Source organism: Microtus pennsylvanicus, chromosome 12, assembly GCF_037038515.1.
Source record: "Microtus pennsylvanicus isolate mMicPen1 chromosome 12, mMicPen1.hap1, whole genome shotgun sequence".
In the NCBI taxonomy this organism is placed as follows: domain Eukaryota; kingdom Metazoa; phylum Chordata; class Mammalia; order Rodentia; family Cricetidae; genus Microtus; species Microtus pennsylvanicus.
In genome coordinates this window covers 4,078,676-4,104,837 of record NC_134590.1, presented here as the reverse complement: position 1 = coordinate 4,104,837, position 26,162 = coordinate 4,078,676, and the positions used below count along the sequence as shown (strand labels likewise).

Sequence of the window (26,162 nt, the reverse complement as noted above, 5' to 3'; positions counted from 1 at the left end):
AAGAGATTAATAATATTAACTGAAAAATGGGGGGGATCAAGGGCAGAAGGTTCTGCTGCTCAGAGAAAAATTTCAAAATTGAGGTGAGACCACTAGATCTCATTGCTTCAGACAACACAGTAGTAAGGAACTGATGAAAATCACAGGATATTCATGATGCCCTCGAAGAAGGATGTCAGGGGTTTCATAGAGCTTGGGTGTAGTGGGTTCAGCAGCACATTGAGGATGGAGAGGCACAGCTGCACAAGAATCAGGGTCCTCATGATGCAAGGCTGGAAAGAGCCACACAGCAGCTGCATATGAAAGAGCTGTTTATGTCCTGTGTTGTCAAGCATGGAAGAACCTTTTCCTGGTGGTCTATGCTTAGGATTCCCTGCTCTCAAAGATGGCCAAGATAGGTATGGTCCCAAGTGCATGCCATGGAAAGGAGTCATCAGAGAGGAGATGAGGGTCTTTTTCAGTTGGTAGAGCGCTGGCTTTGTGTGCATGAAATCCTGTGTTAGAGTCACAGTGCCACAAAACCCCAAAAATGGCTGTATGTCTGTAATCCCAGCATTTGGGACTGAGGTAGAGATAGGAAGTTGGTCATTCTTGGGTACATATAGAATTTAATGCAGGGCTGTAAAAAATTTCTGAGATTGTCTCAAAAAAAATCAGAGATATGCTGAAGTCACCTGAAGGGTAAAAGCTTGGGATTTGGAAGAACCAGGAAGGAGAAGGGTTACATTTGGCATCTGGTAGCAATTCGTGGTTGTAAAGAGAGATTATCAAAGGAATACAATTGTCCTAAAGTAAGGGTAGCAGAAGAGAAGGATGTGGTGTCCTGAAGGTGCACTGTGACCTCAGAGTGACAGTGTCACCTTCTTCATAAGAACTGGAAGGAGAGGAATCTCCTGACCACTGTCTGAGGTGAGGTACGAATGAGCTCCTCCTCAGGGAGCCAGCTTCAGAAGGCAGAGACTCTGGTGAGAGTGGGCACATCAAGCTGTTTCCCTGGAGGGGCTGTTGTTTGTCCAGAGTGGACAAAAAAGGGGAGAGTTCTCTGGTGGGGAGAATAATAGTGAGAATATCATAAGGCTGTTGACCTAGCTTGACTGGTCCCTAAGATGGGGCATTATGGGAGTGAGTCGAGCATAGAAGACAGTGTCCTGTTAGGATCCCTGTGGTAGCAGAAGTCAGTGTAGCCAGCATCTCACCTGGACTAATCTAAAAATGTATAACGTGATGTTTGTCTTTATAGACATGAGCACACCAGTGGATACTACAGAGTGTCACCGTATTTCCTTGGGAAATTGCTCGGTGAGCTGGTACCCAGGAGGTTATTCCCAAGTATTATATTTACTGTTATAGTATTCAGCATAGCAGGTAAGTGACAAAGAGAGAGAATGCGTCTTTACTGTTGGGGGAGCATGTTTTGCTTTGTACAACTGTAGAAGACTAAAGTAGAAAAGTGTAAGTAGAAAAGCACGTCTCCACTGTGTGCCGTCAAAACAGGAGTTCAGTGGGAGAAAAGTCTCTAAGACTTGATCACAAAGCACTACAAAAGATGTTCGTGACACTGTGCTTTACTAGAGATTCTGTGCACTGTAATGAGTGTGGAAATAGCACACAGATTTGAGACAGTGCCAATGGAGGAAGGTCAATTTTAGATATCTATCCATGCGTATTATAACATTTTTATTTTTGTTTATTGGTGTATTTGCCTGATTGTGTGTGTGTGTGTGTCTGTCTGTGTATCTGTCCTGTGTGTGCACTAAGTGGATGCAGTGCAGTGCCTGGGTGGCCAGAAGAGAACATCAGATCTCCTGGAACTGTAGTTACAATACGTGAGCCACTGTGTAGGTGCTGGGAACAGAATCCAGGGCCTCTGTAATAATAGCACATGCTTTTAATTAGTGAGCCATCTCCTTAGCCCAGCTGTATATTTTCTCTGTGTTTCTGTATATGTCTCTGTATTTGCATATAAAATATAGAAATGAGGATAATATCTCATACATATGTATATATGTGTGTGTGTGTATAAAAGAACTTAAATGCACACAATGTATTAGTGTACTATGCTACCTAATCTTAAAAAAGAAAGAGGCTACTGAATTTGAGTTTTGTTGAAATTAAATAATATAAATATTATTTGAAATATGTGCACTGATTCATTTGTGCATTATGGTTAAACTTTATCATAGACTAAGTGCTGAAAGTTTACATACTTTTCACACACACACACACACACACACACACACACACAGAGAGAGAGAGAGAGAGAGAGAGAGAGAGAGAGAGAGAGAGAGAGAGAGAGAGAGAGAGAAGCACTGATAAAGCTTAGACTTTGTTTTATAACAGATTTACCATTCAGAGCCAGTCATTTAGGCCATGGGCAAATTACTTGTTCTGTAAGCCAGACAACCTGAATTTGATCTTCAGAATCACAGTGGAAGAATCACTCCAGAAAGTTGTCCTTAAACTCCACATACACACCATGGCTCATGCACATCATACCACATGCATACCCATACACACATGTGTACCATACTCATCTTGATAATCATAACATTAACTTTGAAAACAATTTGGCATTGAACTCAGCTCCCCCAGACTCTGTGTCCTTGTGACTGTTATAAAACACAGGACTATACATGTCTTATAACACTAGCACCATAAAGATTCCAAATCAGTTTTGGAACCCATCGCTTACCTCCAAAGAAGTTATATGGTGATTTTCTAGGAAAACTAAAGTTGCAGGCACCCTCCCATCCTCTCATTATTAAAATCACTGCACAGTTTTTTAACCCTTGCCTTGGATAGGTTTCTAGCACTGTGACAAACACCATGACCAGAATCAACTTGTAGAGGAAAGGGTTTATTTCATCTTACAGTTCAATGTCCTTTAAGAAGGGAACTCAGGACAGGACCCTGGGGGCAGGGAGTGAAGCAGAGTCCGTGGAGGAGTGCTGTTTACTGGCTCCTAATGGCTTCCCCAGGCTGCCTTCCTATAGAACCCAGGACCACTGCCCAGGGATGGCATCATCCACAGATGTCTAAGACCTCCCACATAAATCATCCATCAAGAAAATGTCCCCACAGGCTTGCCTACCTGCCAATCTAAAGGAAGCATTTTCTTAGTGAGGTTCCCTCTTTCCATATGACCCTAGCTCATGTTAAATTTACAAAACAACTAACTGGTACAGCTCGGATCCCAGTTTCATTACTAACGCAATTATAATAAACACAGGGCAATGTGAACATGAATGTGTTGTATTGCTGATTCCTCTGTGAGAGGATCTGATACAATTTTGGCCAGTTGTATTGCCTGTAGCTCTCCATGTCAGGATCCTGTAAATTGCTCATAATTGTGTATAGAGGAGAGAAGCTAATATATGGAAATATATTTTGTGTCAGGTGTAAAAATAAAGCCTTCTGATGGAGTTGGAGAGAGGCTCATTGGTTAAGAGCACATGCTGCTCCTCCAAAGGCCCGAAATTTTGTTCCCAGCATCCACATGATCAGGTTGCAGTTAGAGACGCAGAGAAGTTGGGTGGCCGTGAAACTGTTACCAGTCTCATTGACTATTAAAGTGTTATTTGAAATATGTACAATCTCTCGACTTAGGTGATGAACTGACCCTACTTTTTTTTCTTTCTAAGGAGTAAACACAGATGTGAAGGGTTTCTTCACTATGTTTTTTACCGTCATGATGTTGGCTTATTCGGCCAGCTCACTGCCACTGTGTTTCAAAGCGGGGGGGAATGCAGTGGCTGTACCAACTCTATCTGTGACCATCTACTTTGTGTTCATGCTGGTGAGTGTGAATTGTGGTTTTCTTTTATAATTTTTTAATTTACTTTTTTAAAAATGATCTTTTTCATTTTACTTACCTATCCCAGTTCCCACTCCTTCTGTTCTCCTGCTTCCCCCATCTTCCCTTACCCCACCCCATCCACTCTTCAGAGAGGGTAAAGCTTCCCATGCGGAGTCAACAAAGTCTGACACATCACTTTGAGGTAGGACGAAGACCATTCCCCCTATGTTTAGACTGTGCAAGGTATCCCTCCAAAAAGAATGGGCTCCACTAAGCCAGTTCAAGCACTAGAGATAAACACTGGTCCTACCGCCAGTGGCTCCGCAGATTTTCCAAGCCACACAGCTGTCATCCACATTCAGAGGGCCTCGTTTGGACCTATGCAGGTTCCCCACTATCAGTCCAGAGTCAGTGAACTCCCACTAGCTCAGGTCAGCTGTTCCTGTGGGTATCTCTGTCATGGTCTTGACTCCTTTGCTCATATTGCTCCTCCCTCTCATCAACTGTTCTTCAGAAGCTCAGCCCAGTGTTGGATCTCTGTATCTGCTTCCATCAGTTGCTGGGTGAAGGTTCTAGAATAACAATTAGGTAGTAATCACTCTGATTACAGGGGAAGACCAGTTCAGGTACCCTCTCCACTATTGCTTGGAGTCTTAGCTGGGGTTGTGGATTCCTGGGAATTTCCCTAATACCAGGTTTCTCTCTAACCTCATAATGACTCCCTCAATCAAGATATCTCTTTCCTGGCTCTCCAGCTTTGTCCTTCCTTCAACTCAACCATCCCATTCCCTAATGTTCTCCTCCTCCTTCCCCTTCTCTGTCCCACTCTGCCCTCTCTTCTCCCCTGCCATGCTCCCAATTTTCTCAGAAGATCTTGTCTATTCCCCTTCCCAGGAGGATCCACGTATGTTACTAGGAAGCTGAGGAAGCTAATTTTGACTTTCTTTTTGTGTATCTAAAATCCTTTTTTAAAGACTTTCAGGCTTTATGTGGATGTACTGGCCCCATATTGGGTGCCATATATAAACAGATGGTTCTCTTCCACTCACTAATTCCCAAATAATAACTCAGAGTCTTATAATAACTATAGATGCTTGGCAAGTAGCTCAGGTTTATTACCAGCTAGTTCTTACACTTAAATGAACCCATAATTCTTTTCGATGTGTAGCCATGTGGTTGGTGGCTTGTTACCTCATTTTTACATGGCTTACTTCCTTGTTGGAGGGCTGGCATTTCTACCTGACCCCACAACTCTCTTCTCGCCTTAGTTTAATTGTCCCACCCATACTTCCTGCCTGCTTACATGCCAATCAAGTATATTATTAACAATGAGTGCAGCATTCACAGTGTACAGAAGGACATCCCACAGCACATCCCCAGGCTCAGGTGTCCTTTCCTGGTGTGGGAGAATTGTTTGTATTGTGTCAATTATGTTTTAAATAAATGCTGATTGGCCAGGCAGGAAATATAGGCAGAAAAACCAGACAGGAAATAAAAATGATGTAATGAGAACAGGAGAATTCTGGGGAGAAGGAAGTTGATTCCTCCCACTCCCACCTAGACCACGGAAGCAGCAGGATGTGATCTGCCTCACTGAAAAAGGTATTGAGATGTGAGAGTTAGCCAATGAGAGGCTAGAGCTAATGGGCCAATCAGCTTATAATTTATGGAGACGTATATGTGATTTTCTTTGGGGCTAAACAGTTGTGGGGTACCAGACAGGACAGAAAACCCCAACAAACAAGCAGGCCTGGCCCCCGTTCATGTTATACTTTCCCTTTTAAAGAGACCATGGTCCTAACAGAGAAAATGACATGTTGTCCTCTTTATGAGAGAAGGGCACTTAGGGTGGTAAAGTTCTCAGGAGTCTCTTGCTCTTATTCCCAGATGGGTAGACAGGCCCACTGAAAGCCTCTTATCAACAGAAGATTAATTATTCCTCACACAACAAAAGGATGGATTCTTTCACCAATGGGTGGTGATACCTGTGACAGTTTTATTCTTTTTGTTCAGAATTGTTCTTCTAACCTGGGTCTTTTTTACTCCATGTGAAATTTATTATTGTTTTTCAATTTCTCAGAATTGTACTGAAATTTTGGTGAGGATTGCATTGAACATGTTGATTTCCTTTGGTAGATGTATATTTTTATAATTTTTATCCTCCTAATAAATAAAGATGGGCTGTCTTTCTATCATCTAGTATCTTTAATGTAACAGCATAAATGAATGCAGATAGATTGTAAAAATATATACAGCTTTAATGGGGAAATAGACTTACAGAACCACCGTTCCCGCAGAGACCAGGAAAGCAGAAGGGGCGGCTGGGAGCACGCTTGCCAGATTTATAGGTAAACATTAGCCCAAGGTGAACACGCCCCCTAAGGGGCTGGACTTATCCCTACACTTTAATTTCTTTTTTCCAGTGTCTTGAAATTTTTATTATACAAAAATTTCATTTAGTTAGATTTATTCCAGGATCCCCCATGCCCTCTTTTTTTTTTTTTTTTTTACTTTTTGATGAATGAGATTGTATGCCTCATCCTCCCCCCCCCCCATTATATCAGCAATTTTTACTTAGAAAATTTCCAACTTTTCTGCTTGTCATGGTGCTTTATCAGAGCCACAGGCAAGGAACTAATACAACTGGTTATTGTATCAAGTTTCTATATGGGACTTTAAGAACAAGTTATGAAGGCAAATGTGTTTTCTGTACAGGCATTTGTACAGATGCAGTCTGAATGCATGCACGTACCATCATTGTTGTACACATTCTAGTGTGCTTAAGAGCAGACAGAATAAATTTTTTGTGAACTTCAGAGCTGACCCTTGTTTATCCCCATCAGTGCTTTCTTCCATTTCTGTTGTGATTTTGAGTTTTGGTAGCATTTTTAAATGGGGGATTGAGCACTTTTTCTAGTGCTCTTTACCACATGGTGTGGATTATCAGTTCTAGGCTTGCAGTTGTTTTAAGGTGATATTTTAATTGAATCCAAACTCCTAACGTCATGACTAGAGAGTCAAAAACTCTTATAAGTAACAAGACTTACTGATCCTTGGAAGTAGAAGTGGGTATACAATGATCAGTGCTTATCCACGTTAGGTTTCTATTGCTGAGATGAAACACCATGACCCAAAGGCAAATTGGAGAGGAAATGGTTATTTTGGCTTACACTTCAATATTACTGTTCATCACTGAAGGAAATAAGAATAGGAACTCAAACAGCAGTATCCTGGAGGCAGGAGTTGATGCAGAGTCCATGGAGGGGTGCTGCTTACTGGCTTGTTCTAAGTCCTCACTCAGTCTGCTTTCTTCTAAAATGACGTACCTACAGATGATCTTATAGTGACATTTTCTTTTTTAATTTAATTTTATTTAATTAACATTTTTTATTAATTTTATATACCAACCAATATTTCCCTTCCCTCCTATCCTCCTGTTACTTCTCCCTGAGTCTTATTTGTCCCTTCCTCATCCCCTCCTCTTCAATTTTCATTCAGAAAGGGATAGGCCTCCCATGGGCTTGAACGAAGCACAGCACATCAAGTTGAGGTAGGACCGAGCTTCCTAGAGACGTTTTCTTAATTGAGGTTCCCTACTCTCCTGTGAATTTAGCTTGAGTGATATAAAATGAGCCAAGACAGAGTTCTTCTAGCTGGAGTTCCTAGAAGGTAGCAGTTTTACTAGAGCAGTCACTACAGTTGGCCTGTCATATTGTAAAGATTAAATCAATCACATACTGAAAATATAGGAAACAAACGGCTCTTCTGCTCTGAATATTGCCATCTCCTGAAGTATGATGTATAAACTACAGAAATTAGATATTATAAGGAATCTTAAGAGGATTTTAAATATGTATGGTAGGCGTATGTAAAGTATAAAGAATGTTTATAGGTTGTGTGCCATTTTAAAGATAACATAATATTGTAGGGCTTGAAATCCACAGAGGAGGGGGGCATTCTTTTACCAACCACAAAGAACTTTGGTTTTAACATGAAGAATTCTGTTTAAAGTTTACTGAAGAACTTTTTAAAGAGCTGATCTATGAAGAAACAATCAGAAGGATGAGGGGTCTTGAAGAGAGAGGATCTTGTCAAGAATTCTTAATCAATGGACTGATTATAATTCATAGATTTGTTCTTCATAGGTTTTCTCAGGTCAGTCACTATATTCTGGAAATTTCATACCTGGGCTCTCATGGATTCAGTACTTGAGCATTCCACATTATGGGTTTACAGTAAGTTGTCCTGTCTGTCACTGTATTTGGGTTCTCCAATTGTAGCAACTGAAATGATTCCCAACCTAGTCCTTTCCCCAGCTGTAATCTTTAATCAATCACTGCCAAGGATTTACCTTCTAGGAGCAGAAGATGGGAACTATCCTATTGGTTTTAAGTCAGTCATCTGGGATTTTTCGTAGTCATGTTTTATTTGAGGGAAACAAATGGTGACAAAAACCTCAGGGCAAAGGGGAAAGGTAGATAATACTATGAAAAGAAAGCAGTTGTGATTCTGCCCAATAAGGAAATAAAAAAAGGATCAGCGACTGCGATGTATAGTTTATGTCAGGAAAATATAAGAAAGAATCACTGTGATACCCAGAGCTATACTGGTTTTGCCAAGCTTTCTCTCCAGTAAAGTGTGTTTTAGTAGACTTTCTTACTCCCATAATCACAACTGGTTTTGATGAAAATAATCAAGAATATATTATTTTATAAAGCAATAGTATTATTTTAACTACAGTGCTTAGTGGGTTATTGTCTAGGCAGAGAAAGAGGTGCCTGAGGTGATTTAGTTGAGAGTCTATCTCTTAGTAGTTGGGAAACTTCATCATTTCAATCCTAAATCTCCTGAGTGTGAGGGAGGAGACTGCTTTACTGGGTAGACTGAACTTGGTGGGGTTGTTTATTTAAAAATGTTTTTGCAAATTGCAGTCAAGATTGAAATTGAATTTATAGATGGCTGATTCTGTGGAAACTTATGGAAATACTAAACTATTTGCCTTTCTGTGTCCCTCTTTGTTTTATAGGCTTTGATGCACAACGAATTCTCGGGACAAAACTTCTGTCTAGAAAACAACACAACAAAACTCAGGAGATGTCACAGCTATGTGATGTAAGCTTGAGTTCAATGTCACCATGGGGACACAGATTGCTCCACACCTTAAAAAGGAAACACATCCTTTCAGGATTAACTCTGTCTTCTGTGGGGTCCCTAGAGTGCATCATTGTAACCAATATACAGGCGGCTGTGTTTCCATCTGAGTGTTCCACGGTGTAGATAATGTGCAGAAAGAGTTCTTCTAGGCTTTTAAAAATAGTTTTGGTGTCTTGATTGTGGGTTTGGGTTCCATGTTTCAGAATATTTGAATTTGGCATACACTGCTCTGATAGCTTACAAGGGCATACAGTTTCCACATGTCAGGCAGCAGGGTCCAAAAGGACTGAGCTTTGCCTGGCAGCATTTCAGGGTCTTTCCTTTGCCTCACACTCTAGAGAACTTCGAGAAAACAAAGCGTGGTGTGTGTGTGTGTGTGTGTGTGTGTGTGTGTGTGTGTGTGTGTGTGTGTAAAATGTCCTACCAGAGGATATGCCCTGTAAATGAAACAGACATTTCAGTATGTTGAGAAGGAAATCTCATTTTTGAATAATGTCACTAAAATAGTAACAGGTTTTTAATAAAACAAGTGTATTGTTTTAAAGTTATAGTACTTTCAGTTTCTATGATTGCTCTTTTTAATTTGATTTTGATATATAAATATGAGAGAGGAATATGCTGATACATTAGATCTCTCATGGATGTTAAAATAATAAGGAATAATAGTAAGCCAAATTTAAGTTTGAATTACTGGTAAGAAAACAAGTATGGGAGATATCTTATTTTCCACATCTCCTCTCTCCTGGTGTGGTCTGGCATCCTTGTACTACAAATTCATTACTGGTTTCTTGTCCAGGGTGGGATGGGTAAAGTGCAACCAGAAAAGGATCATCCACAGATCTCGTACTCACAAGAGGACTGTCCTCTCAAGAGGAAGAAGAAAATGGCCCTTTCAGTGGATTTGGGAACTGTCAAATCCTATCAGATACAAGGGAATGGCGACACATAGGAGTGGAGACACAGAGATAGAAGCACACAGATATGGAGATACCCAGAGATGGAGACACACAGGGATGGAGATACACAGGGATGGAGATATCCAGGGATAGAGATACCTAGGGATAAACACACAGGGATGGAGACACACAGAGATGGAGACACACAGGGATAGAGACACACAGGGATGGAGACACACAGGGATGGAGACGCACAGAGATGGAGACACACAGGGATAGAGACACACAGGGATGGAACACAGGGATAGAGATACACAGACAGTAATTGTAGTGTTCAGAAATTATAGCAGCAGCTGTTTTTCTAAGTTGTGTCAGAACCCCTCATCCTGCTGTGCTCCAGCTACTACCCTGGGCTCCTGGGCATGCTCCATAGCTTAGTATCTGAGGTTGTTACTGCTCTCTTAGTACAGGAGCTCACAGCAATTGACTGACTCCTCTCAGAAACCCTTAGTCTCCTCTGGTCCTTGGTCTAGAACTTGATGTATTGTTCTTTTGTGTGATTGTGTGCTGAGTCAGCAGAATTGCACAAAGCTTTGATCTCTGTGTGTGTCCTTAAGAAAATGAGGTTTTCTGCTTCGGCAGAAACATGTACTTCACCTGTGACTTAGCCCTTTGAAGAGAAAGCAGTGATGTAGGTTTATAAATGAATGACATCTTAAAGGCTAAAAAATTGGGTCTTAGTGTGACTCTCTAAATTTGCCCAAGTTTACTAAGCCTCTATGCTTTTAAGTAGATGTGATAGCTACACCTCTTCGGATGGCTTTTGAAATTAACCAAGGTACCTGATTCAAGTAGATTGATAATATATCACAAAGTTTTTAGTATGTCAGTAGCACTAACATTTAAATATAAAGATGAAGTTTATAATGATGTGTTGAAACTGAGTTTTTAAAAGAAAGGAATAGTATATGTAATGAGTAAGCTTTGACATTATTTTTGTGTGTGTTGACTTACAGATGCACTGGAGAAGAATTCTTGACGAGCCAGGGCATCAACCTCTCATCATGGGGCTTCTGGGAGAATCACGTGGCCTTAGCTTGTATAACAATTATCCTCTTATCATTTACCTATGTGCAATTATTACTATCTAAGAAAGCAGAAGTTCTTAGGTCTTGTAGGAGGAAGTTTCAATAGTTGTTTAAAGAGATGTGATTCCAAACTGTCTTCTAAACAGTTACACTCATGGACACATGCATCACCCAGCATTACCCAGGAAAGATTCTCAGTGAAATGAACTGCGGTGAATGCAGAGACTCATGGCTGCTCAAAGTATCAGAGTATGTGATTCTTGAGTGTTTAACCCTAAACAGAACACCTATACCTCTAAGCCTTAGAACTTTGTGGAAGATGGGTAGAAAAGGTAGAGGAGCCAGAAGATGAGAAGAATGGCTGGAAATGCTATATTGTGGGCATGACACAGCCCTTACAACCATGGTCATCTCACAACATCTACAGTTCCCTGCACAAGACTGGGTCCTTCATCAGCACACCAAGGTTTGGAGAGGGACTCAACAGGACCATACTCCATTCTGCTGAACTATTAGCTATTGGTGCATTATGGGAGAGAGATAGTCATTGATTTCACAGGTATACTAACAGGAGAGCTAGCTAGGTTTCTGTGGACAGTCTAAAACCCAGGGTCACACAGACAACCCTGGATAAACACTGCAGGCCATAAGATAAAACCCAAAGATATAAATGTGGGAAAGGGACTTGTAGATAGAGGCACGTGTAGGGGTTGGAAGGGAAATTGGAAAGGTGGGAATGAGTGAGAATGGTTAAAGTGTATTATATACATATATGGAATTGTCAATTTTTTTTTGAATTGTCAATTTTTTAAAATAATATTAAAAATATAAAAGGAGCTTTTGTGTAAAATAATTAATTAAAGCTCTTTTCTCTTTGTTTTCTGTTATACTTAATTCAGCAATGACTATTTTTTAGGCAGCACATTAAATTATAAGTTAAATAATCCGAGGCTCATATTAATTAATTAATTAAGTATTACTGTGTGTTAGTCCATCTCATCAATAATAATCATGGAGGCAGTCAATCAAATTTTCTGACCTGGGAAAGGAGAATTTGTCCTAGAAAACCTTAACATTCCTAAGATCATCTGTGTCAGTTTCTTCATCTTCAGAGTGAGAACATAAGCTATCATGCACCAAATAATAGTCAATAAATCTTTCATTGGCCATTGTCTGGTACTTGAAAAATATAGTGATTCTGTTTTAAAACCATGGCTCTAAAACAGCACTACTCAGTTGTAAAAAAAAATGACATCTTGAATTTTGCATGCAAATGGATGGAACTAGAAAACACTATCTTGAGTGAGGTAACCCAGGCCTAAAAAGATGAATATGGTATGTACTCACTCATAAGTGGATACTAGTTATAAACAAATGATATTGAGCTTATAGTTCATGATCCTAGAGAAGCTAAGTAATAAAGTGAACCCTAAGAAAAATATATACAGATCCACCTGGAAAGCTGAAACAGACAAGATCGCCTGACAAAATTGGGATCATGGGGGTTGGGGAGAAGGGAGGATAGAAGGGAAAGAGGAGCATAGAATGGGAGGGGTGAGGAGAACTTGAGGGAAAGGATAGTCAAGAAGGAGGAAGGACAGAGATGAGAGCAAGAGAAGAGATATCTTAATTGAGGGAGCTGTTTTAGGGTTAGCAAGAAATCTGGCTCTAGAGAAATTCCAAGAAATCCACAAGGATGACCCCAGCTAAGACCCTAAGCAACAGAGAAGACAGGGCCCAATCTTGACTTGTCGTGTAGTCAGACTGATGACTATCTTAAATATCACCGTAGAACCTTAATCTAGCAACTGATAGAAACAGAGGCAGAGACCTGCATCAGAGCACTGGACTGAGCTCCCAACGTTCAGTTGAAGAGTGGAAAGAATGAGAATATCAGCAAAGAGGTCAAGACCATGATGGGTACACCCACTGAAACAGTCTACCTGAGTTAATGGGAGCTCACCAACTCCAGCCAGCCAGGAAAGGAACAAGCACAAGACCAAACTAGCGCCTCCGATTGTGGTTGACTGTTGTATGGTTTGGGCAGACTGAGGGGCCACTTGCAGTAGCATCAGGATTTATCCCTACTGCATGTGCTGTCTATTTGGGAACCTGTTCTCTTTGGATGGATACTTTGCTCAACCTAGATATAATTGGGAGGGCCTTGGACCTTCCCCCAAAGCAATGTGCCTTACCTTCTCTGAGGAATGGATGGGGGTGGGGTGAGGGCTATGTGGAGGGAATGGGAGGAGGGGAGGAAGTAGGAAGTATGTATAATGAAAAAAGACAGTTTGTTTTCATTTTTTTAAAAAAGTAAATAAATAAAGGAAAAAGAAAAAAAACTATGTTACTTCTAAAATTAAAAAAAATAAACTTGGTGGTCCATGCTTGGTGTCATCACTTGGGAGGAGTTCAGTGTCAGCTTCAGCTAGATAGTATGTTTGAGGCTGCCCTGGGCCACACAAGAGTCTACCTCAAAACAGGCAAGCAAACAAACAAAAATGGTCACATAATGAATGAGCATTAAAACATCTTTGATGAACTCTTTAAAGAGGATTTATGAATGGTGTCTTAGTTAGAGTTTCTATTGCTATGAAGAAACACCATAACAAAAAAGAAATCTGGGGAGGAAATGATTTCTTGGTTTATATCTCTACATCACTGTTCATCACTAAAGGAAGTCAGAACAGAAACTCAGCAGGGCAAGAGTCTGGAAACAGAATCTGATGTGGAGGATCTAGAGGAAGGAGTATTGTTTATTGACTTGCTTCCCATAGTTTGCTCAGCCTGCTTTCTTATAGAACCCAGGACCACCAACTCAGGGATGGCACCACCTGCAATGCCTAAGCCCTCCCATATTGATCACTTTAAACCTAAAATACATACATATAAAAGGAATTTAAGTAGAGTCACAATACAATGAAGGAGACAATGACCCTACAAGACATTTTATGTCACCAAGTAACAAGTCACCTAGAGTGTTAGGAATGGATTACATCATGTTGAGTCATTGGTCAAAGGAGTTCCTATAGACCTCTCAAACATCACAGATTACTTTAAAGGCAGTTAGTTGATATCTATAAGATGGTAATAGGACCCTGTTGCCAAAGACCCCACTCACTTATGTCATTGCACAAAAAGAAATAAAACAGGTACCCAATTAGAATCTTCACCTCCCACTGCTAGCATTTGTGGTGCTTGAAAGCACTTTGCATGCCACTAGAGAAGAGTAATCAATATCTCCCAGCTACAAAATCTACGACCTCTACCCGTATCATGTCTGTGAGATATACTGACACAATAACGGTACAGATGTTATGGTTGTAACCAACCATCTTAAAAATAGGTTTAAAATCCACTAAATGAGATGGAGTTCATCGAGCTCATATCTGACACTGCTAAAGTGGCCAAAAACATAAGACTCGATTGTTCCTGGCTTATGGGAAGACTTACTACTATTATTTGTCTAAAGAAACATAGAAATATATTACATAGAAAATTCATTTATATAAGAAAAAAATCAAGTACAGTTTGGTGAATTATTTTAAACAAGGTACATATGAATACCATTCTTGGTTAGGAAATGGGTTGTGACTAACACATGAGAGGTTGTCATGCTCCTCTCTACTCAAGACTTCCTGTCTCTACCTGTTGCTTCTGAAATGAAACAACGTACCGATCTCTGTTTGCCATCAGAGCACTGGTACAGCTCAGTTTGGTCTTCTAGTGTTTGTAGGCATGGATTCAAGTTCCCAATTTATAATAATGAGTTAGCCAATTTATTCTTTCTTTATTCATTAAGACAGATTTGTATATCTTTAGGACAAACTTGCTTGAAATCCATGTCTTCCTGAACTGTTGGAGTTAAAGGAGTATCCTATTACATTTGATTTAATAAACTTTATCTTCAAATACTTTCATATATACGGAAGTTTAGGAAGACAGTGTAGAGAGCTCTTCTGTGCTCTTTTCCCATGTTTTTTCAATGTGCTTTGGAAAAGTTGACATTAACTTTGGGACATTGCTGTTTGCTAAACTGAACACAATTAAAACCCCCCACTTTCCTATTAATACCCCTGTGGGGTTTGGAGACCTAATTTGTAGTCTACATAGCATCAAGTTTCTCTCATTAAAAAATTAACTGCTAGAATTAAAGGGCCTAGGACACTAAACTCAGACCCCTGAGAATGGATTCTGGGTATGATTTAACACATGGCAGATGCTCTGCAGCATCGTTTCAACACAAGTCTAGAAGACAGCGCTACACTGCTTTATCTTTGAACTTTAAGGAAGGTTTTTCCCTTATGACATTGACATTATTATAGCTTACTGTATGTCCTGAATAGTTTGTGAATATCAAGGCCTCATAGATAGCGTTTTTATTTTGAAAAAAACTCCATGACCAAAATCAAATTGGGGGAGAAATGGTTTATTTCATGTTAAAGTTTGTAGTCTATCATCAAGGAAAGTCACGCAAAAACTCAAGGTAAGACTCTGGACATAGTACCCGATGTAGAAGCCATGGAGTAGAGCTGCTTACTGTGTGGTCTTCATGGCTTGCTCTTCTTGATTTGCTTAACCTGACTTTCTATAACATCCAGGACTACCAGCTCTAGGGATGGGGCTTGTAATCAAATAACTCGGGAGGTAGCAAGCACTCTGTCAATAAAATTTGACCTATAGTTTTCATTGCATTTAAATTGCTACTTTTTTTTGATAATTGAACAACAATTCGATGTAAATTTTTAAAAATGCTTAAAGAGGTAGTGAAATAACTGGTTCTATTTTTCTACTGATTTCTTACATAATTCCATATATTCATGGAAAGTATAGAAGTCATCAGCACGTGTACCAGAGACATAGTAGACCAACAAAACAAATGTTTGGCCTTTAGGGAAGAAACCCTGGGAGTCAGTTGCTATGTCTCAGGAAAGGGTTGACAGCCAACCCCTGGACTACACAGGTGTAGGTACCCACCAGATTGTCAACCGATTGACTAACAAAACTCAATGTGACTGGGGGAGGCCAAATCAACAATAGAGGATGATATCACAATTATTTTTCCTTATTCTGATGTCTGCTGGTTCCTATCGCAGGTTAATTCATCTGTGTAACAGAAATATCACCAAGTCACTGAAACTACTTGATGGTCAGTAACAATGTTCTGAATAAATGTGGTTCTTCTGATGCTTTTCAAACTAGGTAAAGAGGTTGATTAGAAATTAGAGGTATTACAGCAATTGCTACATTGCCTCACAAAATAAGAGAGGTTAAGGTTTCTCATGAGATAAGGGAAGATATGTATTGATTTTGGAGAAAAGTGTTGTTTCTATTGATCAGTAATTTTAAAATAATCTTGCCATGGTTGGAATAATATATGGTACCAGTCTGTGTTCTCTTATTTCCCTGACTAACGACTCTACTATCCACACTGGATGGGCCTTCAGTTCTCATTCTGATTGGATTAAGAGCCAGGTCCTACATCTTAAACTAAAACAGGATGAGTCTATAATTTGACTCATTCACTAAAACCAGCGGGGAACGGGTCCACAGGCCTTAGCACAGCTGACTCCATGATGGAAGCACTATTCAGAATGTAGAACTCAGCACATAAACAACACCACCTAAAAACTGAAACAAAGGCCTAATAAATCAAGGTCCATATAGTCCGGGAAAGACTCAAAATGTACTAGCTTTGCTTTTTAGCTTCTATAGTTCTGCTTCTGGTGAACTGTTCTTGTTAACTGAAGTATGTCAAACAAGAACATGCTTTTTGTGCATAAAAGCTCACTTTGAGAAAGTCTCAGTGCTACACTGGGATCCTGAACACCCAGTTAATAAAGTCTTTCTTTTGGCTTAAACACATTTGTGAATAGTCTTCTGTGGTTAATAACCTACAACAATAAGGGCATATCTTACAAACTTATATTCTTCTAAGTGGGAAAACCTCAAAAGTTAGTATTGATTTTTTAGACATTTATGACCTAGCAAAGTTAAGTATAGATGGGATAAAGAATATAAATGGGAGAGAAGTGTCACAACTCCAAAAGTCAAGGATCAGATACAATTCTACCAGGCCTTCAAAGTAAAGGAGTAAGCTCTCTCAAGTAATTCCCTAAAGTAGAGAAGGAAGTAATTCTTCCCAAGTCATTTTATGAAGCTAGTGTGATCTTTATACCAAAACCAGACCAAGACACAGGAATATTAAAAAATATTGTGGAACATAGACACGGACATTCTCCACAAAATTCCTGCAAACTGATTTCAAAAAGAAATGAAAACAACTGTTCATCATAATTGATTTGGCATCATCCTAGAGACACAGAGAGGGTTCAACATACACAAATCAATAAAGGTAATACACCACATAAATAAACCCAAGTACAAAAAAACACATGATCTTTTCAATACATGTGGGAAAGGACCTTGACAAAACCCAACACACTGTCAGGGAAACAACTCTTAAGAGATCATAAATGGAGGGGAATGGAGGTAACAGATCTCAGCATGATACAGACTGAATGACCTCTATCCAACATCATGATCCAGGGACAAAAACTCAAGGCATTTCCACTAAGATCAGGAATAAACTCAGGAAACCTGCACTCTCCACTCCTGTTCAGTACAGTTCTAGAGATATTAGCTAAAGCAGTAAGACAAGAGAGAGATAGTGACACACAAGGAGGGAGAAGTCAGATTGTCCTTAAATATAGATAATAGGAAACCACACATTACAGACCCTAAAGACTCCACCAGAAAATTCTTGATTCTTAGAGCTAATAAGCACCCTCAGTAAAGCGTTCAAACACAAAATTAACAAACAAAAATCAGGAGATTTCCTATTACCAATGACAAATGAATTGAGAAAATAAGCATGAAAACAACATTAACAACAGTAGCCTCAAAAGCAATGCAATATCTTGGAATTAACCTAATCAAGGAAATAAATGATCCCCCCAGTAAGAATTTCAAAACCATGACAAAGGAATTGAGGGAGATAGAGAAGAATGACCTCCCATGCACATAGATCGGAAAACATAATATTGTGAAAATGACTGTTCTACAAACAAAGAAACAAAAATCAAAACAAAAATCCATCACTGTAATCTCCATTAAAATTCCATCATTCTTCATAGAAATTGAAAAAACAATTATTAAAATTATTATATTAATGCTTAAAAGACCCTGGGAACCGAAATCAATCTTAAAAAAGAAAAATAATGCTACAAGAATCATCATGCTTGATTTCAAGATATGCAACAGAGCCGTGGTATCCAAAACATACAGATATAGAAATGTAAATCAGTGGAATAGAATTGGGGACCAGGATATACTCACCTATATGGTAGTTCTATTTTTAGTCCCAGAGAAATTTCCACACTCATTTCAATAGTGCCTGTATCCGTTTATAGTTCACCATCAGAGAGTAGGGTCCTCCCTTCCCCCACATCCTGACCATCATTTCTTTTCATTTATTTTATAAATGATTGTAGTAGAAGGCCACTTGTTTGTTCCTGGCTGTTCAGCCCCAAAATAACCACACAGAGACTGTATTAATTAAATCACTGCTTGGCCCATTAGCTCTAGCTTCTTATTGGCTATCTCTTACATTATTAATTTAACACATTTATATTTTATATTAATCTATGTATCAACACAAGTCTGTGGCCTACCGGGTAAAGTTCCAGTGTCTGTCTTCAACAGAGCTACATGGCTTCTCCCTGACTCTACCTTCTTTCTCCTAGCATTCAGTTTAGTTTTCTCTGCCTACTTATATTCTGCCCTGATCAGGCCTAAGAAAGATTCTTTATTAACCAATGGTATTCACAGCATTTAGAGGGGAATCCCACATCACCTCCCCTATTCTGCTGAAATGAAAAGGAAGATTTTAACATTAACATAGTAAAATTATATATAACAAGACTCCAGAAGGATATAATATTACCTAAGTAAACAGGAAGTGCATTGTAAGCAACTTCCAAAACTCTAGAATTGACAGAGACATTATGCTGTCTGGACAGTCACCCAAAGTTCTTCTGTAACATTGGGGCATCCAATCTTTAGCTTATAGGCCCATAGTATCCAGCAGACTTTTCTATGAAGCAGGAAATTTCAAATATAGTTCCACCTATATTGGCAGGTTGTCAGTCACTTTCTTCTGTGTCCTGCAGAATTTCTGGCAGACTTTTTCATAAAGCAGAAACCCCAAAGGACTTTCTCACCCTTAGCCAAGTTTAACAGTCATTTCTCTGTGGGTCCTACATGTCCAGTTCATACAACATAACATTAAGCAGTCCAGACAAGAGCAGATTTTTGCCCAAATGGCTAGAAACTCTATAAGGAGTCTCTTTGGTACCCACCATCCTCTTGAAGTAGATTGGAGCTGCCGGGAGCATATGTGAAATCTTAAGCTCTTAAACATTTTAAATGTCATATTTTGAAGGCCTCTGAAAGATTTAAAGATAGACTATCTGAGATATATCTCTATACATCTAGAAAATCTAACTAACATGACTACAAGCTTGACTATTATAGATGACTATCTATTGACTTCTATTTCTTAATTATACATTACATTTTAAATGAGCTGCACAAACACAATACCTTAATCAAGAGCAGAAATATACATAACTAAATTGACGTTAAATTTATTGTATCAATAAACCAAGATACATATAAAGGCAAATCCTATATCATATCCAACATTAAATGTAAACAAACATTTATAAACAATTTTTGGAATTTAGGCATAGTTCTTTCCAAACTGCTTCCTACTTTTTGTTGGGCAAAGTAATTTTTGGGTGTGTTCATGCTGACCTTTCTTAGGGTCTTGGTGCTTCAAATCACATTAGTTTGGAAAGATTCCACAAGTACTCATCCTCTGTGAAAACCAAAGAAGAACCTCTTTTTTTAAACAACATAACCTTAGTCCCAAATTTTGAAGACAAGATACCTTTAAAGTATAAATGTTGGTTACTTAGCTCCTTCACAGCCAAAAAATTCAAAGAAGACACAATAATATACATAATCCAGACTCTCTGTGTATATTCCATCTTTATGTGGCTTATTTTTCTTAATCTATTACTTTTTCTACAAGTTTATTAATTATTTTATTATCTTTACTCCTTTAGTCTATGGCTATCTTACTCTGTCTCATTAAAGATTTTGCTTGTTTTAATGATTTAAATTTTGTTATAACTCTCTATATTCTTTCTTCTTTCTCGCAAGCCTACATACATTTATCTAATATGTGACCCATTTAGACGTTGTTTCCACCTGAATTTGTGTTTATTGTGTATCTGTAATCCTTTTATGACCAGGATTTCTTAAAATGCTAAATACTTCTTAGGTCAAAAAAGACACTGCCTACTTGTTCCCCCAGGCAAACATGGTGAGGTGGAGGTCTATTTAGTGTGATTCTTGCTCACAGCCACATTTTTAGGCACACAGCGGGTCTATGTTGCCATTAAGCAAATTGTAGCACTGTGCTCACAAACTTCATTTAAATGCTCTGTCTCTTGAAAGAGCCAGCATTTGTGCTGGCTGCATGGACCAGGAAGTTGGCATTTCAGAATGTGTTTTTTTTCCTGCTATGGCTGAATCAGGAGAACCTCTCTTAAAGGAGCCATGGAGTTAAGCCGTGCTTAGCTCCTTTTTTATGCCTAGACTTTCTTTCCAAACTCTCTTAGGTTTTAAGTGGATTTTAGCTGGCCATGTTGGCACCAATTTATAATAGGAGGCCACTTGTTTGTTCCAGGCTGCTCAGACCTGAAATAACCACACAAAACTGCATTAATTAAATCATTGCTTGGCCCATTAGCTCTAGCTTCTTATTGACTAAATCTTACATGTTACTTTAATCTGTGTATTGCCATGAGGCTGTGGCTTATCCGGTAGTTTCAGTGTCTGTCTCCAGCAGGGCTACATAGCTTCTCTCTGACTCTGCCTTTTTTCTCCCAGCTTTCAATTTAATTTTTTCTGCCTAGCTCTCCTCTGCCCTATCAACAGGCCAAGGCAGTTTCTTTATTCATTAACCAATAAAAGCAACACATAGACAGAAGGACCTCCCATACCATTTCCCCTGTCCGTTTACTGAGAAGGCCTAAGACAGTTTCATTAACCAGTGATATTCACAGCATACAGAGGGGAATCCCACATCAAATGATATCCATTTTTATTGAAGTGAAATAGATCTCAAATCATTTGATTTACAAATCTCTGATGGGTAAGGATTTGTGCACTTTTAAAATATTTATCATCTATTGAGTTTTGTTTCTATTTTCATTCCTTCTCTCTTTTCCTCTCTCCCTCCCTCCCTCTTTCTTTCTTTCTTTCTTTCTTTCTTTCTTTCTTTCTTTCTTTCTTTCTTTCTTCCTTTCTATGTACTTCTTTTATGAGAACTCTCTGTTCATTTCCATAGCCTATTATATCATTTGCTTTCTTGATATTTTCAGGTTTTTCTATATTCTGGCTATTATTCCCTGTCAAGGGTGTTGCCGGTAAGGATTTTCTCCCACACATGTATCCAAAGGACTCTGTCTTCTATTACAGGATACTTGCCCATCTGTGTTCATTGCTGTCCTAGCCATAGTAGAGTAAATGGAAATAGCCCCATGTCAGTGTTAGATGGTGTTGGTGATGAATGTAATGACAATAACTCACTATATAAATCCATGTCAGGAAGATAGAGACCACCACACGAATATAGACAAATAAGCTTCTAAAAGTTATTTAGTTTTGGCTGTTGACCAAGAGTGGGCTCATGCCTCAAAGTCTCCTGGTGCAGAAGGTCAGAGGAACAGCATTTTAAAGGCAAAAACTACAATTTCATTGATGCTGAATGAGGAACAGTTTAACCAGGTATCATTTGTTTTGACAGAACATATTTATTTCAGAAACAACATGGCAACTAATTTTGACTTACACCTTATTCAGTTATTTTAGTTTGAGTTCATATATTGATAATTATTTTGGTTAATACATCTGGACTGCTGAGGTCATGAGAATTTGAACTGTGTTTTCAGAGCAGACATCACTGTGAGTGTGGTGTAGAGGGCTGAGAAGTGTCTGAGCTGACTGAAAGATACCATTGCCTTTGTTACTTTAGAACATGTATATGATAGAATTTTATTCAGTTGTAAAGAAAATGAAATTTGTTGGAAAATGGATGGAACTGGAAGACATTAAATTGAGTGAGGTAACCCAGACCTGAGAAAACAAATTTCACTCATAAATGTTGGTCTTACCTTGAAATTTTTAGATTTCTGCGCTTAACTTGGATTCCTGTAGAGGCCAGAAAGTGTGAAAAGGTCCGCTGTTAGGGCGGGTACTGAAATGTGTGTTATATGCAAAGAGAGAGTGAACTCTGGTCTAAGAAGGATGATGGGGTAAGGGAGGAGCAAGGAGGTGAGAGGTGGAGAGAAGTTCATCTGAAACTAGATAGGTGTGAAAAAGCCATTTGGAAACCTACAATTTTGTAAACAAAATCACCAAAATAATGTAAAAAATGAGTTTGAAGGGCAGTTCTCTGTGGGAGTGGATAACGCTGCTCCCAGAGTCTGGGTTCTTCAATAAAATTCTGACACAGATGTGGGACATCTCCTTGTGAGTTGTTGGTCGAAGCCCTGTGGTTCTGTCTTTCCTCTGTGTCTCACAGCATCTCTCCCCTTCCCCTTCTTTCCCCCACCTCTGTCCTTTTCCCATCCCTTCCCCTCTCTTCTCTTTACTTTCTGCTCTTTTTTTTTTCAAGGTAGAGAGCAGAGACAGTTTCACTTTGTAGCCCAGGCAATCCAGCAACCTTGGGCCTCAGACTGAGTCCTGAGATTATAGGTGTGTGCTCCTATTCCTCCTTCTGCAGTACTGTAAATGTTCAGAAAAAATGAGTCACATTGTAAATATACATCAAACTGCCTGGTCAGATTTTCTATAATTTTGCATGTATGTACATGTGTGGCTGTGCATGGGTATGCATACCTGTGGCGGTCAACACTAGTGTTATCCTGACTCTCACACTGAACCTGAGCAATGAACCAGGACCTTCAGATTATCTCGAATAGCTGGTCCACAAGCCCCAGGGATCCCCTGCCTCCCCCTCCCACTATCAGGCTCTCTACCTGGTGCTGGATCTGAAGTTAAGTCCTCATGCTTACAGACACAGGCCACTGCTCAGCATGCACTTTCTCTGTATAAAAGTAAATGTCAGCAAAAACTTGTGTAATTATTATTTTTTGAGAATTTCATACATATGATGTATTTTAATCATACTGAGCCTCATTCACTCTACACTGCTACTTTACAACAGAATTACCCCCAATGCCTCCTACCTACAACTTCTTCCCCCATCCTCCCTTCCCCTCCCTCCTTTCTTCCCTCCCCCTCCCTTTTTTAAATAACCCACTGAGTCCAGTCAGTGCTGCCCATGAAGACGTATGATTAGACCATTTCTCTGGATGGTCAACATACCAAGGACACACTCCTGAAGAGAACCGACTTTCCCTCTCTTGAGCCAGCCATCACCTGTCTGCAGCTCCTCAGCTGAAGGGAGAGGGCTCGTGTGACCCTCCTCATTCAGTCTAGAATGTTAAAAAAGACCATTAGAGTATGAAATTAATATTTTTCAACATTAGCTCTCTGGTCTGTGCAGTGTCCTACGCTGCACACTGCACCATCTGACTGCAGGCTAACAGTCTGCACTTAGTGCCCCTCCCTGCCCCTTCTTGTTCTTTAGTGACAGAGTTCAATATTTAGCCCAGGTGCCCAAACCCTAAATCATCCTACCTCAGCCTCTTGGTCACAGGGATTACAATCGTGAATGGTGAATTATTTCTCAATTGGTTTTTCAGATATAAAGTGAAGCTATGAATCAATTTATATTGACAACCTGGGCATTTAACAAGCCATACCCTTGGCTGTCCTGACCCCCTTGTGTGTCCCTTTCTGTGTTAAACATATTCCCTCCTGTTTATGACCTAATGCCAATCTATTAAAAAAAAGAAAGAAAACAGACAGACAGACAGACAGACAGACATCTTTGCTTTGCTTTCTTCTTTTCTCTTCTTGAGGACTGGCTCTCCAAAATTCAGCTGTTGTGTGTCTGAGCTAGGGCTCAGTGCAGACTGACCAGATCTCTTTTTGTTGCCTGACCAGGACAGCCTAGTACAAGAGAATACGGATGGACCACAAGGTGGCGCTAGCGCCACTCCTCTCTTCTGGCTCCGCCCAGGCTCACCTTCCTTCCCTGAAGTTCATGATTCAGGCAGAGGCTGAGGACAAGCTGAGCAGCAACCTGGGTTTCTCTTCTTCTCCTGCATCTGACAGCAGTGAGTGTGGGCGACAGGAATGACTTTCTTACAGTATAATTAGCATCACACACCTCACCAACTTACAGAGCACAGATGTGTGGCTATGGAAATATTCAGAGGTGTGCAAACATATCTCCATAATGTACTCTGCTTATTTAATCCGGAGATGCCTTCCCACAAGTTCTCTAGGTATTTTCAGTGTGTGTGGGGTGGGGTGGGGTGGGGGGCTAGGGCACTGTTCAATGTGTGTGGAGATCACAGGATAACTTTTGAGAGTCAGTTATTTTCTTCCAGCTTGTTGAGGAGATCTCTCCTGTACTTTGTTCCATGCTGCGAATTCCAGGGTAGCTGGCCCTTCAGCTTCCAGGAGATCTCCTATGTTGGGATTACAAAGGCATGCCCCTGAGGTCCACTTTCCATGGCATTCTTGGATTGAACTCATATGGCTAGTCCTATGCAGCCGGTACATTTACCTGCAGAAACCTCTTGCTGGACCCTGGATGGTTTTCAGAACCCTTTTCTTGGTATGAGTTCAGAGGATCAAATCCAGAGCCTTGCACATGCTAGGCAAGTGTTCTGCCAGCCTGGTCCGATTTTACATATAAAAGCATTTCATCCACAAATGAGGCAATTTGACTTCTTCTTTTCCTGATTGTATCTCTCTTTCTCTTCTCTCATCTTATTTTTCTGAGGATCCAAGCTCTTCACTAAACAATAGTTGAGGGATGGTTGCTCCTGGCTCTATCCTGTATTTAGAGGAACTGATTTAAGTTATTCCCTATTCAGTATATTTGTTTAATAGGATTATCACAGTGTTCTTTATTGTGTGCAGGAATGAGTTTTACAAAGACTTCCTGTGTCTATTGAGATTATGATATCATACTTATCCTGGAACAAGTTATGTGTTGAATTTTTTTTTACTAATTTGCATATGCTGAACCATGCTTGCAAAAACACAATGTTCTTTCACCATGTGTTTCTGTGCTTTCTCTTACTGTTGACTTTTTCTACAATTCATTATGATCTGATAGGATATAAGAAATTACCTTTTGGATTTGTTAAAAGTGTGTGATGGAGTGTCCCAATTGTTATTATGTACTTATCTTTATTCTTCCTGATATTGCCTGGATATCTGTTTGTTAGGTAGAAATACAGGTTGTGGAGTCTGCTTGCTTAAAATGACATTCCATCCTTTTTCTGTCTGTCTTCATATGCTTGCGAGCTAGCTGAGTTTCCCGCTGCAATAAGCAAGTGGTTATTGTTTTCTCTTTTTCAATTCAGCCTGCCAGTTGCATCTTTTGCTCCAGAATTGAGACCAATTATTTGTAGGTTAATGTTAACATGTTTGTACTGGCTGGTCTTTGGTGGTGCACAACTTTAATCCCAGCACTGGGGAGGCAGAGACAGGTGGATCACTGTGAGTTTGAGACCAGCCTGGTCTACAGAGTGAGTTCCAGGACAGGTTCCATAGCTACAGAGAAAAAAAAAACTTTGTACTGAATGAAATCCTATAATTTGGTGGGCTTCTCTTCACCTGATTTTCTGAATTGGTTTCAATTGCTATGTGATATTTTCTTTCTCTCTCATCTTAGATGTTTACTGGCTCACTGGCACTTTGCTTTCGATTGTTGTGATAAAACATCATGATCAAAAGATACTGGGGGATGAAAAGGTATATTGGCTTACCCTTCCATATCACAACCAACCACTGAAAGAAGCCAAGGCAGGAACTTAGGCAAGAACTGAATCCGCGACCATGGACAAACATGGCTCACTAGTTGCTTCTCTTGGCTTGCTCAGCCTGCTTTCTTAAGTATCCTAGGACCAAAAAGTGGACTGGGCCCTCCCACATCAATCATCAATCAAGAAAATGCCCCACAGACTTGCCAATCTGCTGCAGGCCATTACTTAACTGAGGATTCTTCTT

At 39.7% G+C, this 26,162-nt stretch overlaps 3 protein-coding genes across 5 annotated transcripts in view; all 3 read left to right on the top strand.

The window, feature by feature from the left end:
* LOC142832681 (ATP-binding cassette sub-family G member 3-like) overlaps window positions 1–11,725 on the top strand; it is a 39,547-nt gene extending 27,822 nt beyond the window's left edge. The window contains exons 12-16 of the mRNA XM_075943362.1: window positions 1,241–1,365; window positions 3,642–3,796; window positions 7,942–8,031; window positions 8,823–8,908; window positions 10,863–11,725. Of these exons, the coding sequence (XP_075799477.1) occupies window positions 1,241–1,365; window positions 3,642–3,796; window positions 7,942–8,031; window positions 8,823–8,908; window positions 10,863–11,040 (634 nt within the window). The 3' untranslated portion in view covers window positions 11,041–11,725. The remainder of the gene's footprint in view (window positions 1–1,240; window positions 1,366–3,641; window positions 3,797–7,941; window positions 8,032–8,822; window positions 8,909–10,862) is intronic.
* LOC142832685 (guanylate-binding protein 6-like) overlaps window positions 1–26,162 on the top strand; it is an 84,887-nt gene that overhangs the window by 27,820 nt on the left and 30,905 nt on the right. Inside the window, exon 1 of one of the 3 annotated variants that reach the window (XM_075943368.1) lies at window positions 24,190–24,253. The exons of 1 other annotated variant lie outside the window; for it this stretch is intronic. The gene's annotated coding sequence lies outside the window, so the exon portion shown is untranslated. Of the gene's footprint in view, window positions 1–24,189; window positions 24,254–26,162 lie in introns of those variants that run through there. One more of the 3 variants, XM_075943367.1, reaches the window with a different exon arrangement.
* Window positions 24,202–26,162, top strand: part of LOC142832687 (ATP-binding cassette sub-family G member 3-like) — a 98,632-nt gene continuing 96,671 nt past the window's right edge. Inside the window, exon 1 of the mRNA XM_075943372.1 lies at window positions 24,202–24,253. The gene's annotated coding sequence lies outside the window, so the exon portion shown is untranslated. The remainder of the gene's footprint in view (window positions 24,254–26,162) is intronic.